The sequence below is a fragment of the Corythoichthys intestinalis genome, chromosome 11 (assembly GCF_030265065.1).
Source record: "Corythoichthys intestinalis isolate RoL2023-P3 chromosome 11, ASM3026506v1, whole genome shotgun sequence".
Taxonomy (NCBI): domain Eukaryota; kingdom Metazoa; phylum Chordata; class Actinopteri; order Syngnathiformes; family Syngnathidae; genus Corythoichthys; species Corythoichthys intestinalis.
The window spans coordinates 28,829,261-28,844,307 of NC_080405.1; the positions used below are offsets into that span (position 1 = coordinate 28,829,261).

Genomic DNA, 15,047 nt, shown 5'->3' on the forward strand with positions numbered 1-15,047 from the left:
ACCCAAAGGCTGAAATGAAGCGTGCTGGCTGTGACAGAAGTCCATGCTGTGACATGATTATTGTGTGATTTTTTTCCCAATAAAAGCGGCACACAATTAAAAGCCACCGACCTACTGCTTGCTGAACAATATCTGCTCTAGCAACAGTTTTAACCCTTGTCATCACTGAGTGCTGCTTTGAAATGCCACATCCATATCATTATCGTGCCACTTGTAATGCACACAAAAGCTAAGCAACACAGCGTTTAATTATTTATGAAAACATACTGTTTCTGCATTTTGATAGCTTGGAAAGGTTTCTTCAGGGCACAAAGGGGATCCAGTCTCACCAATTCAAGTTGTTTCAAGTCCTGTGATGGGTTCCCATGTCAAGTCACCTTATGAATCCTTACATACTATACTTTTCATATGAGATTTAAGGTACATTTGTGTTTTGAGATATGAGTAATCACGCTCAAGAGGTTTTCCATGCACAAGATCTTCAATGTTTTTGCTTTGACTTGGGAGCAAAAATTTGTGATACGAGCACTGTATGCTGGAGGTGAATTCCACTCACTTCACAACCAGCATAGATTATGCAGATAGTATTCTTTTGGCTGTATATGGATGTTTTTATAGCATTTTGTTTCATAGAGTACTATTTTTCTTATTAAAACAAAACATTTTCAGTTGGTATTGATCTAATTCATGTCATTTTTATTCATTTAGATGGGAAAAAAGAAGTGCTAATGGAATATATTAACATCAAATCTCAAGGCACCATTTTATTTTTAAATATCTTTCATTCTTAAGTTGCTACCATAGTTGCGTACGCTGAAGGTACGCCAGGTCAAATTTGACACTTGTCCACTAAAACCTTTACAAATATTTGATTTACCAGCATGTTAAAATAAGGATGGTGGAATGTGCAAATATGTGTATCATTTAATTAATTTTCAATTACTAATCAAATTTAGCCAAGAACGTGAACTGTTGGCATTTTTCGTTTAATTACATGAAAATAATCACCCAAAGAGACTTTGACTTTTCATTCTAAGGTATAGGTTAGAATTTTATTCATTTCCTTGACTGAAAGTTGTCTTTTATTGTCGGGGGTTGCCCTTGCGAACTAGCAGTTTGGTGCATTAGGTGTATAATTCCTTAGGTTTGCACATGTTTTAACAGAGAAGGAAAGGGGAAGAATATACAGTGGTACCTACATAGAAAGTTAATTCACTCCAGGACCTTGTTTTTAAACCGAAATGGTCGTATGTCGAGCAGGATTTTCCCATAAGAATACATTATAATTCCAATAATTTGTTTCACAGGCCGAAAACCTACACAAAATCCTTAATAAATACTGCTGGTACTATTACAAATGGCAATTACACATAGCAAAACAAAATAAATTATAAATAAAAATCTGAATAATAATACAGTGTAATAATAATTATATGGAGAATAAGAATATTTCCTGTAATAATGTCAGGAATCGGGTTCTAGTGTGGCGCATGTGTTTTGCGTGCGGTACCTGTACCTGAACGCACCATTTGGCTGACGTGACAGAGTAAAGCATCAGAGTAAAAGAGGTGCGGTAGAGATTTTACTTTCTCTTTTAATGTTCTCTTGTTGTTGGCGTCAATTGCGGCGGACAGTCGGCGTGTTGTGTTGCACAAGTTGATGGAATAATTGATTAGAAACTTGAGGAAGCTGGCGATTTCTTTGGCTATGTTACCACAGTAATATTTGTCACCTTAACTTATAAAGACTGGCGAACGGAGATTGGAGGAGGACCGTCGAGATCGTAAACATTCTACGGCCATATTGTCGAGCCAGTTCACGGACGGGCACACCACGCTCTTATTGTTCCATCGTTTCCATCTTCATTTCAATGGTAAGCGTCACCCTTTTCCCACGTCGTACCTCAAACCTGACTTTCTTCCCAATCCTTGTCAGCACCCTGTCTGCCTATTTGCTCTTGGATCTGGCATCAATAAAACATTTTTTGATCACAGTCACTCTGCCATTGTCTGCTCTGGGATCCCCTCCCGTCGTGTAACATAACACCCTGTTTAATCAATGCTAAACTGTTTGCTGAACGTTATCTAGCTAAGTTGGCTGGAATGTCTTAATCGACACAATAAAGTTACCCCCCATGTAAACTTCACTCCAATCTGGGATTCAAGATAAGCGTGAGTGTGCACTGGGGCGATAAAAATAGGGCAAAGCGGTGCATTTTTACCTTGGTGGCATCAATGTGGTCCTGCAGGGCATCGATGAAGAGGTCACCTACAGGCTCCCAGGCATCCCTCACTCCCTCCGCCTGCTCCAGAGCCACCGCTAGCTCCTCCATCACCGCCTGGATCTGGAGGAGACGCTCCAAAGTCCTTTCCATGTGTCTGGAGAGTTAAAAATAATACAAATAGATTTTCAATGTTCTTTTTTTGTTGTTGTCAGGGTTATTGAAGAACTCACAGACATGACACACACAAAGAATCGGTTCCACCGCCCATCTGGAATCAATCACATCAATGATTTGAAATAAGCAGTAACCTGTGTCTATCCACACAACGCGCCGTCAGCTTCTCCCACAGGTCGCTCGTCACATTGGCCTGCTTCCAAACGGAACGGCTAACGTTCAGAATCCGCCGACGGGGTGACACCTCTTCACGGAAAGAACAATGTTTAGATTTTATCTCAAAAGGATGTCATTTCAAAGATGGAAAAGGTGTAGTAGTTCAAATTTAGCTTGAAACAATAAAACTGCAAGGCAAAAAAATAAAATAAATGAATTTCTCTTGGTTTTCACAATCTTGGAACAAACCATGTATAAACTTTCGAAAATAAGAAATAAAATGAAAAATGATAAAAAGGTGTTTGTGAAAACAGAAAGATAACAAGGAAGGATGGGAGGGAGGGAATAAACAAAACAAACTGAACTTTGTCTGTGATCTACAGCAGTCGCTAAGTCTTGACCCACTTTTACTGAAGTTATGAACAGTCAAAATTTATTGCTCCAAAATAACCTATGAAAACAAACATGTTTTTTTTTTTTTTTTTAAACTAGACTACATAAAATCATACGTTCAAAGTTAAAAACCAGTGTATAGATTAAGAAAAATGGTATGAATATTATCACAACAACCAATTTTTTCAATCTGAAGTTGCTGTGAGCATTGGTAACTAATAGAAGACCCATATACTGTTTATTTTCCAACCTAGTACAGTATAAGGTCATTACAATTAAGATTACTTGTCAGTTTTTGAACATGGATGACTTTCCCCCTGCTCTGGTTACAAATGGACCTTTAACATGAAAATTCGCATGAGCTAGTCTCAGATTGTGACTGTATGATAACCATGACCAAAAACACCATGGTATCAAAATTAAAAGGTGTAACATGTATTATTTGCAATGATCGACATTTAAAAACAAATTTATTTCCGTTGAAAAATTAAACTGCATGTCAATTCCAATGCCTTTAACCCAAATCTGACATGTATAGTATCTGAATTTTTTCATTCAGTGCGAGCAGGCGAAATGCATTTTTTTATTTTTTTTATTTTTGAATATCCGTGGAAAAACAAGAAAGCTAAGCTAAAGTATCCATTTAGCTTGTCTATAGTTATGATTGGTATTGAGAAACAGTGTATGCCTCAGCTTTAAGGAGCTTGTTTAGTTCCTTCTCTTTGGAAATTATCTGACCCATTTTGGAGGAGAGGCTCTTACACGGGTGAGTGTAACATCTGATACCTTAAGTTTTAAATAATCAACCAAGGACTACTTGAGAAATGTGTGAGTATTGTTGACTTATTTTCTGACAAAGATGGGAGTTGACCTTTTCCTTCTGCCAGTGTCTCCTCTGGTTCCTGGAAGGGATGCTGAGCCAGGAATGACTGGGCAGACTCCAACACTGAGTAGATGAATGGCCCTCGAGACTTGACATCTTCCATGAAAGCCTGGTCAGAACCAGAGGAGAGAAAAATAAGCATGAAAAAACGAACAAATCAAAGAACCAGTTTCTCATCAACAACCTCTGATCAGACACCAGAACGATTCAGTTACACGGCCAGCGTGCAGATTTGCAGAGCCTTCAGACAAACACGATGGTAATACTTTACAGTGAGGAAAAAAATCTAAGTGGGTTTGGCTCCCAATGATCTGTAATTCAAACAAGTTTATGTCAGCCATCTGTTACAGTATTTACTCCCAGGCAGTCAATGATAGTGATGTATCGCCACTGGGAAACGACCACCTGAGGAGAAAAACAAGATATTTACAGTCCTTACAAGTACACCCGAATGCACCATTAAGTGAGCGAGCGGATTGAAGCACATACCCACGGATATCTGGCAGGTACAGGGCTGGGGATCATTTGGTACTGGGCCAAAACAAGGAATAGTTGTCACAATTTTGAGGCCTAATAAACCAATAAAGTCTTTGTTGCTCAGTTTGGTTTGTTAATTTATTTAACTGCAGAGATGTTGATTATTGGCCCATCTGGGCACAGGCACTTCCTTGACTCTCTATACAGTAGTATGTAAAAGTATCTGAACATTTTGGAAATTCTCACATTTCTGCATAAAATCACCATCAAATGTGATCTGATCAGTGTCTGCTTTAACTAACCCCCCCCCAAACATTTACAGGTTTCCATATTTTAATAAGGACAGTATACAAACAATGACAGATGGGGGAAAAATAAGTAAGTGAACCATCACATTTAATATTTTGTGCCCCGCCCCCCCTTTTGCAGCATAAACTTTAACCAGACGCTTCCTGTAGCTTCAGATCAGTCTGGCACATCGATCAGGACTAATCTTGACCCATTCTTCTCGACAAAACTGCTGTAGTTCAGTCAGATTCCTGGGATGTCTGGCATGAATCGCTGTCTTTAGGATATGCCACAGCATCTCAAAGGGGCTGAAGTCTGGACTTTGACTTGGCCACTCCAGAACATGTATTTTGTTCTTTTGAAACCATTCTGAAGTTAATTTACTTCTTGTTGTCTACTTCTTTGTCTTGTTGCAGCATCCACCCTCTTAATAGCTTCAACTGTCTGACAGACGGCCTCAGGTTTTCCTGCAAAACATCCTGATAAACTTTTAAATTTATTCTTCCATTTATGATTGCAAGTTGTCCAGGCCCTGAGCAAGCAAAGCAGCCCTAAATCATGATGCTCTCTCCGCCATGCTTCACGGTGGGGATGAGGCGTTGATGTTGGTGAGCTGTTCCATTTTTCCTCCACACATGACGTTGTGTGTTACTCCCAAACATTTCAACTTTGCTTTCTCCAGTCACAAAATATATTGCCAAAACTTCTGTGGAGTGTCCCGGTGCCTTTTTGCGAAAATTAAACGAGCAACAATGTTTTTTTAGACAGCAGTGGCTTCCTCTGTGGAGTCCTCCCATGAACATCATTCTTGGTCATAGTTACTTGGTATTTCCTTTGGAAAGATCAGGTATATGTTATTCTGTTTTTTGTTTTGGATGGGAATACTTTGGCGCACCGCGCAGCCTGAACCGCTTGACCGATCGGCACTGTTCAAGTATCGACGCGTCCAGAATTTTCCCGCGACACAGGCTTTTTTTCAAACGGCCCCAAACAATTTTCCGTTCACCCGTAAACGGCAATTTTCCGAAAAAAAAAAAGCAATTTTCAAAATGTATCTAGTCCTACAGTTTTTTTTACCAAATTACATAATTTAGGTATCAAAAATTCCGGGACGGTGAGGGGCATAAAAGTTGTATACAGAATTTTGAAAAAAATTATGGTCCCCCGGAAATTGGCCAAAAACTGTCCCATTCATTTCGAATGAGAACGTTTCCCATTCACCTTCCCATGGGCTCACCACCTGTGGGAGGGGCCAAAGGGGTCGGGTGCGTAGGGAGTTGGGCGGCAGCCAAAGGCGGTCCGACCCCCAGCTGCTGAAGCTAACTCTTGGGACATGGAATGTCACCTCTCTGGCAGGGAAGGAGCCTGAGCTGGTGTGTGAGGCAGAGAAGTTCCGACTAGATATAGTCGGACTCTCCTCCACACACAGCTTGGGTTCTGGTACCAATCCTCTCGAGAGGGGTTGGACTCTCTTCCACTCTGGAGTTGCCCATGGTGAGAGGCGCCGGGCAGGTGTGGGCATACTTATTGCCCCCCGGCTTGGCGCCTGTACGTTGGGGTTTACCCCGGTAGACGAGAGGGTAGCCTCCCTCCGCCTTCGGGTGGGGGGACGGGTTCTAACTGTTGTTTGTGCTTATGCACCGAACAGCAGATCAGAATACCCACCCTTTTTGGAGTCCTTGGAGGGTGTGCTAGAGAGCGCCCCCTCTGGGGACTCCCTCGTTCTACTGGGGGACTTCAACGCTCACGTGGGCAATGACAGTGAGACCTGGAGGGGCGTGATTGGGAGGAACGGCCCCCCCGATCAGAACCCGAGTGGTGTTCTGTTATTGGACTTCTGTGCTCGTCACGGTTTGTCTATAACGAACACCATGTTCAAACATAGGGGTGTCCATATGTGCACTTGGCACCAGGACACCCTAGGCCGCAGTTCGATGATCGACTTCGTAATCGTGTCATCGGACTTGCGGCCGCATGTTTTGGACACTCGGGTGAAGAGAGGGGCGGAGCTGTCAACTGATCACCACCTGGTGGTGTGTTGGCTCCGATGGCGGGGGAAGATGCTGGCCAGTCCTGGCAGGCCCAAACGTATTGTGAGGGTCTGCTGGAAACGTCTGGCAGAATCCCCTGTCAGAAAGAGTTTCAACACCCACCTCCGGCAGAACTTCTCCCTTGTCCCGGGGGAGGTGGGGGACATTGAGTCCGAGTGGGCCATGTTCCGCACCTCCATTGTTGAGGCGGCCGATCAGAGCTGTGGCCGTAAGGTGGTTGGTGCCTGTCGTGGCGGCAATCCCCGAACCCGCTGGTGGACACCAGCGGTAAGGGATGCCGTCAAGCTGAAGAAGGAGGCCTATCGGGCCTTTTTGGCCTGTGGGACTCCGGAGGCAGCTGACAGGTACCGGCTGGCCAAGCGGACTGCGGCCTCGGCGGTTGCCGAGGCAAAAACTCGGACATGGGAGGAGTTCGGTGAGGCCATGGAAAACGACTTCCGGATGGCTTCGAGGAAATTCTGGTCCACCATCCGGCGTCTGAGGAGGGGAAAGCAGTGCACTATTAACACTGTGTATAGTGAAGATGGTGTACTGCTGACCTCGACTCGGGACGTCGTGAGTCGGTGGAGAGAATACTTCGAAGCCCTCCTCAATTCCACCGACACGCCTTCCTTTGAGGAAGCAGAGTCTGGGGACTCTGAGGTGGGCTCTTCGATCTCTGGGGTTGAAGTCACTGAGGCGGTTAGTAAGCTCCTCGGTGGCAAGGCCCCGGGGGTGGATGAGATCCGCCCGGAGTTCCTAAAGGCTCTGGATGTTGTAGGGCTGTCATGGCTGACACGCCTCTACAACATCGCGTGGACATCGGGGACAGTGCCTCTGGATTGGCAGACCGGGGTGGTGGTCCCCCTTTTTAAAAAGGGGGACCGGAGGGTGTGTTCCAATTATAGAGGAATCACACTCCTCAGCCTCCCCGGTAAAGTCTATTCAGGGGTGCTGGAGAGGAGGGTCCGTCGGGAAGTCGAATCTCGGATTCAGGAGGAGCAGTGTGGTTTTCGTCCCGGCCGTGGAACAGTGGACCAGCTCTACACCCTCAGCAGGGTCCTCGAGGGTGCATGGGAGTTCGCCCAACCAGTCTACATGTGTTTTGTGGATTTGGAGAAGGCGTTCGACCGTGTGCCTAGGGGAATCCTGTGGAGGGTGCTCGGGGAGTACGGGGTACCGAGCCCCTTGGTAAGGGCTGTTCGGTCCCTGTACGACCGGTGTCAGAGTCTGGTCCGCATTGCCGGCAGTAAGTCGAATTCGTTCCCAGTGAGGGTTGGACTCCGCCAAGGCTGCCCTTTGTCACCGATTTTGTTCATAACTTTTATGGACAGAATTTCTAGGCGCAGCCGAAGCGTTGAGGGGTCCGGTTTGGTGACCTCAGCATTGAATCTCTGCTTTTTGCAGATGATTTAGTGCTGTTGGCTTCATCAAGCCGTGACCTCCAACTCTCACTGGAGCGGTTCGCAGCTGAGTGTGAAGCGGTTGGGATGAAGATCAGCACCTCCAAATCCGAGACCATGGTCCTCAGTCGGAAAAGGGTGGCGTGCCCTCTCCGGGTCGGGGATGAGATCCTGCCCCAAGTGGAGGAGTTCAAGTATCTTGGGGTCTTGTTCACGAGTGACGGTAGGAGGGAGCGGGAGATCGACAGGCGAATCGGTGCGGCGTCTGCAGTAATGCGGACGCTGCACCGGTCCGTAGTGGTGAAGAAGGAGCTGAGCCGAAAGGCAAAGCTCTCGATTTACCAGTCGATCTACGTTCCTACCCTCACCTATGGTCACGAGCTTTGGGTCGTGACCGAAAGAACAAGATCCCGGATACAAGCGGCCGAAATGAGTTTCCTCCGCAGGGTGTCCGGGCTCTCCCTTAGAGATAGGGTGAGAAGCTCGGTCATCCGGGAGGGACTCGGCGTCGAGCCGCTACTCCTCCGCGTAGAGAGGAGCCAGCTGAGGTGGCTCGGGCATCTGGTTCGGATGCCTCCCGGACGCCTCCCTGGAGAGGTGTTCCGGGCATGTCCCACCGGCGGGAGGCCCCGGGGACGACCCAGGACACGCTGGAGAGACTATGTCTCTCGGCTGGCCTGGGAACGCCTTGGGATCCCGCCGGAGGAGCTGGTTGAAGTGGCTGGGGAGAGGGAAGTCTGGGCTTCCCTGTTAAAGCTGCTGCCCCCGCGACCCGACCCCGGAACAAGCGGAAGATAATGGATGGATGGATGGACGTTTCCCATTCACTTACAATGGGATTTCTAATTGAAGTTACATTGCATTGATGCCATTGATGGCCATGCATGTCGAATCTATTGATGCCAATGTACTTGGATTCAATTGACTGTATGGATGTCGATGCCATTGACGGCCATGGACGTCCAAATTTTTTCCCATTCATTTTCAATGGGGGGAAAAAACAAAATTTCTCCAATTCAACAGAAAATGACCAGATATCAATAGGACGTGTCCCCCAAATGTCCCCAATTCCATTGACGCTTATGGAGGGTGCTGCCACTAGCCACGTTTACATGCTGACTTTTATTCATACCGATTCAAATCATTCCGAATGGAAATTTCACATCAGCTGTTTACATGTCACTTCATCTATTCCGATCCAGCGTTTACATGTGACTGCCTATATTCCGAAAGGACGTTTGACAACTGCCGTCTGACATGCGCAGATTAATCAAAACAAAGCGTCACGTTGCAAAACATGGAGATCGATCGTCAGATCAGCTGCTGTTTTAACTTTTCGAGTGGAAACAAAACTTCAGAATGACACGCCGTTCATTTAAAAAGTTGTGTGGGTGCGCTGTGCTTGTGCTTGGAAGCCATGTTGCAAGTGACGTTACTTACGTCACTAAGTGACGTCACCACGTCAGTACGGAGCATGTGCAGAAAGAACGCAACCAGACACCATTCCGCTTCCCTGTTTACATGATATAATTTTACTTCTAATCGGTTTGGGAAAAGGAATATTCCACCCCTGTGAAACGGAATGAAATTCCATTCGGTTTTGGCCTGTTCATTCCGAATGAGGTGTTTATATGGAACACATTTATTCGGTTTGAACAAATATTCCGATTGTAATTGGAATATTTGGCTCCATGTAAACGTGGCAAATGACGGCCATGGACGTCCAAATTTCCCATTCATTTCTCATGGCATGTACTTTGTTTAATGCCATTGACGGGCATGTTTCTCCACAGTATTAATGCCAATGTAATTGGATTCCATTGACGCCTATGTAAGTCGATGCCACTGACAGCCATGGACGTCCATAATTTTTCCCATTCATTTTCAATGGCAAAAAATCCAATATCCCCAAATTAACAGAAATGACCAGATATCAATGGGACGTGTCCCCCAAACTTCCCCGCTTCCACTGACGCTTATGGATGGTGCTGCCATTGACGGCCATGGACGTCCAAAATTCCCATTCATTTCTCATGGCATTATTTTGTTTATTGCCATTGACTGGCATGTTTGTCCATTCTATTGATGCCAATGTACTTGGAGGCCATTGACAGCCATGGTCGTCCAAATTTTCCGTTCATTTCTAATGGCATTTAATTTGTTTAATGCCATTGACAGGCATGTTTGTCCATTCTATTGATAGCCCTGGGCGGGGCTACGATCTGTATAGCCACACAGGAAAGACCAGGTGTAATTTCTCCAGAAATTGCAGTTTCTAGTTTTATATATAGTTGATGTGTGCACAGAGATATTGGACCGTGCCAGTGATTTCTGTAAGTCTTTAGCAGACACTCTAGGGTTCTTTTTTTTTTTACCTCTCTGAGTATTCTGCATTGAACTCTTGGCATCATCTTTGGTGGACGGCCATTCCTTGGGAGAGAACCAACAGTGCCAAACTCTCTCCATTTGTAGACAACTTCTCTGATTGTCGATTGATGAACATCTAGAGATGGTTTTGTATCCTTTCGCAACTTTATACAAATCAACAATCCTTGATCGTAGGTCTTCAGACAGCTCTTTTGACTGAACCATAACGCACATCAGACAATGCTTTTCATCAACAAATTTCTAACCAGGTGTGTGTTTTATAGTGTGCAGGGCAGCTTTACAACCGCTCATCAGTGATTGGGCACACACCTGACTTAAAATGTTTGGTAAAATTGGTTTCAATTGCTCTTTAAGTCTCCTTAGGCAGACGGTTCATTTACTTACAGTATTTCGCCCCTTCTGTATACTGCATACTATCCTCATTAAAATATGAAAACATAACAACATAACATAAATGTTTGGGTGGTTTTAGTTAAAGCAGACATTGTTTTTTTGTCTGTGTGATTTTGACAAAGATCAGATCACATTTGGTGGTGATTTTATGCAAAAATGTGAGAAATTCCAAAAGGTTCAGATACCTTTTCATACCACTGTAGGGCACTTACAGTATTTAGGTGATTGGTTGATATGACGGGACTAGACATTAGTGTTGCACCGATACCATTTTTTGGCCCCGATACTGATACCTGGCTGTGCAGTATCGACCGATACCACCCCGATTTTATATATATATATATATATTTTTTTTTTTCTCTTAATTTTTTTTTTTTTCCAAAGAGCTACATAATTGGATGTGAAATCATTGCTATCAAGGCTTTGTCAGGCTGTTGCTTACCTTTGCAAAATAGGAAAAAGTACACTAAACCCTAGTAGACAATAGTTGAATAAACCTTCCGCTCTCAAAGGCCAAAATAGTGCTAAATTTGTGAAATTAATAAAACATGTATAATACTGGCCCAACAGTAAGAAAGCAAAAATAAATTCATAATAATAAACTCTGAATGAACTGAATAAACTTTTTTAAACCTCTCAAAGTCCAAACAGTGCAACTTTCATGAAATTACTGTCACATTTTGCTGCTGGTTAGATTGTGTTTTGTTGCTGGGCGTGGGGGCGTGGCACTTGAACCCAATGCAGGCTCATCAATGCAGCATTTAAGCACGGGTGATCTCAGAGAAGGCTGCCGAGATATTTGCCTTGCTGATCACTATTTGACATCTGGCACAATAATCTCGCTACATTTGCTTGTTATGCCCCTGCATTGGGTTTTTCTGTTAGTGTGCTGCTCTCGTTTGTAACCGCTGCCTATCGTCTTAGTTTGTCCGTCGACCTGCTGTCACGGACTCCTTTTGTTATTTCTACTGTCCCGCGATCGCGTGTTATTTTTTGTTTGCAATCATTAAACCCTTTTATGTATCCCCCGCTTGTTGTCTGCTTCGAGGTTCAACCTTGTTTCCGCATTTGCGGACGCTAACAATTATGAGTAATAATAATTGACCACAGCATCCCGTCTCTCCTTTTTTTCGGGAGGTGGGAGTCCCTTATTTCTATTTCTGAAAGGTGGCAACAATACTTTGGAAACACTTCCCAAATTACTGCGGCATTTCTTTCAGTAAAAGACAATAAAAGTAAAGTAGACGAAGTGAACTGACCAGCGATTGTTGCTCCGGTCCAGCGGCCTTCTTCCTCTGGATAGCAGTCCTGCTCTTGCAGGCTCAAACTCGTTGTGTTCGTTCACGTTTCGTCTTCAAATGTTTTATCAAGTTTGAGGTATTGAAACTGGCTGATTTAACTCCACATCTCCAAACTTTCAGGCCGCAAATCTTGCATGCAGCCATTGATTTTAATCGACGGGATTTCTATTTGGAAATATTTCCCGACCGCCGCGGCGCCGCCATATTTCCTGGTTTGTTTTTCGTCCATATGAAAAAGCCCCCTTTTGATTGGTCAGGAGTGGCTATTGGCCCGCTCTCATTGGTCTGGAGCAGGCCAATAGCGATAGCTGCTTGGTGTTCACGTGTCATCACACAACACAGAGACAGATTGTAGTGAGCGCCAGGAGGAGAAAAAGGCTGTGGTCAAATGTTATAATAATGGACCGGTAAATGTTATCGGCGCTGTCTTTGTTGGTACTCGCCGATACCGATACCACCATTTCGGGCCGGATCGGTGCCCCCTGCCGATACTAGTATCGGTATCGGTGCATCTTTACTAGACATCCAATCCATTTTGACTTGGAAGGCGGCAATTGAGTTACCTGTAAATATCATAAAACAACATTTAAGAAATCCACTTTAAGTGTGTTTTTAGCAGCCATAACAAGATTGTATTTCTGTTTTAATCAATTCTAATTGAATTACGTTGCATTTTTTAAAACATTTTATTGATATACTGTATATTACTAATGAAGAATATAAAAATAATAAAATACAATGAGAATCAATATTTTTTACAATTATACAATTATTTGGGTTCACATAATTTTGCACCTGAGTTATAGTCTGAGTATTCTGATTTTTACATGTGGGTTTTTTTAAGGTTTGGGACATGCGTGTTTCAGGGATAGTTACGGTTGGCTCGTCAGGTAGTGATTTATAGTGAGGATTTTAGGGTTATGGACACCACTCTGATGTTTGATAAAAGGATCATTGTTCACAGTGATTTTGTGTTTGGTCTAGTTGGGGGGTTTAAATCATCGAATGTTGCTGAGCTCTTTGGGACTGATATACTGTTTGACTATTATAACTAACAATGATGTTTGTATTCTTTATTTCCTGGCTTGAACTGGTCTGATTCCTGTCAAAAGCATCATGGTGCTTTAAACAACATGAACTTTAGATGCGGAAAGCTAAATGAGAAATCAGCAGCAAGTTTTCAGCAACACAAGTCACTTTAAGGATCACGGGGTTGTTCTGTCAGGTCCACATGGGATTAAATTGCAGCGTACTTGTGCTAGAAGCCTAGAGAGGAGGCCAGAAAGCAGTCTGAGTTCTCTAGGGAAAGTCATACAGCTGGCCTGCTGGCTCAGATGAGTCAATTAAATGGCAAGAAGGCTGTGCCACTGGAACTCAGCAGAGTGAGAAGACATACAGTTGCACCATCAGTGCCTGCTTTAGAGCCCAGATGAAAGCCAGCATGTTCTCCATCTTTATTACTCAATTTATTCCATTTCGGCCATATATATTTTTTTTCAAATAATGTTTTAAAGATGAACAGCATGTTTTTGAATTCATATTTTGAAAACAAGCTCCGCTAAACGCAATAGAAAGAAGTTTTATTTACGATGTTTGTTCACCATTTATAGCTGGGAAATGCTCAATACTGTATCTATAAAATACAAAATATTAAGGTGATCATTTTGTTACATTCAGAGGTTGAGGTGCGCATAAGTAAATATATCAACAAAGATTTGGTAAATTACTGACTGCCATTTAAAGCGTTTGAGACTTTCGGTTACAAGCATGATCTGAACTCTTTGAAAACCCAATAACGGTCAAACAGAAGGGGGAAAAATAAGTAAGTGAACCATCACAGAGATATTGGACTGTGCCAGTGATTTCTGTAAGTCTTTAGCAGACCCTCTAGGGTTCTTTTTTTACCTCTCTGATTATTCTACGCTGAACTCTGGCGTCATCTTTGGTGGACGGCCACTCCTTGGGAGAGAAGCAACAGTGCCAAACTCTCTCCATTTTGTAGACAACTTCTCTGACTGTCGAGTGTTGAACATTCAGACTTTTAGAGACGGTTTTGGATCTTTTCCTAGCTATATACAAATCAACAATCCTTGATCGTTGGTCTTCAGACAGCTCTTTTGCCGAGCCATGATGCACATTTCTTACCAGGTGTGTGTTTTATATTGGGCAGGGCAGCTTTAAACCACTCATCTGTGATTGGCCACACACCTGATTTAAAATGTTTGGTAAAAATTGGTTTCAATTGCTCTTCAAGTCTCCTTAGGCAGAGGGTTCACTTATTTAACCCACCCCTCCCCCTCTGTCATTCTTTGCATGGCATCCTCATTAAAATATGAAAACCTATAAATGTTTGGGTGGTTTTAGTTAAAGCAGACACTGTATTTTCATCTGTGTGATTTGACAAATACCAGATCACATTTTATAGTGATTTTGTGCAGAAATGTGAGAAATTCCAAAAGGTTAAGATACTTTTTCATACCACTGTATTTGAACATGTTTCGGTGGCTTTTACGGTTTTCATGGTTAGTTAGGATCGGATAGAAGGCCTGGGCAATAAATCAGAAATCGGGCCAAGAATTGGAATTTTTTTTGCGAACAAATGAAAAAATATTTAATTCAAGTTTTTTCCGGTTCTTGTTTTTTGCCAAAAAGCAAGTCTAGCAACCAGCTATTCAACTGATTTTTTCATAAGAAAGAGTTAGTTCCTTGTGTAGTTAATACTTTGTGTTTCGGGGGTTAACAGCACAGGGGGAGAGAAAAGGGTCATATTTAAGACAAAATGTCCCACCAAATTTGATTTTTCTTTTTTTCAAAATGTAGATTTGCTTTTTTTTTTAAACTTGTTTTGAGCTTTCTCTGTCTTTTATTCTTAGTATCTCCTTAAAAAAGTACATGGGAGTATAACAATACTACAGTGCTAAGACTCCAACTCTTTAT

The 15,047-nt window shown here is 43.3% G+C and overlaps 1 protein-coding gene across 4 annotated transcripts in view; it reads right to left on the reverse strand.

The window, feature by feature from the left end:
• The window catches only part of drp2 (dystrophin related protein 2), a 271,520-nt gene that overhangs the window by 102,583 nt on the left and 153,890 nt on the right, over window positions 1-15,047 (reverse strand). For 2 of the 4 annotated variants that reach the window (XM_057851075.1, XM_057851076.1), the window contains exons 4-6: window positions 3,819-3,939; window positions 2,533-2,644; window positions 2,222-2,378 (exon numbers count right to left, since the gene is read on the reverse strand). The exons of 1 other annotated variant lie outside the window; for it this stretch is intronic. In XM_057851075.1, coding sequence (XP_057707058.1) covers window positions 2,222-2,378; window positions 2,533-2,644; window positions 3,819-3,939 — 390 coding nt within the window. Of the gene's footprint in view, window positions 1-2,221; window positions 2,379-2,532; window positions 2,645-3,818; window positions 3,940-4,014; window positions 4,552-15,047 lie in introns of those variants that run through there. One more of the 4 variants, XM_057851077.1, reaches the window with a different exon arrangement.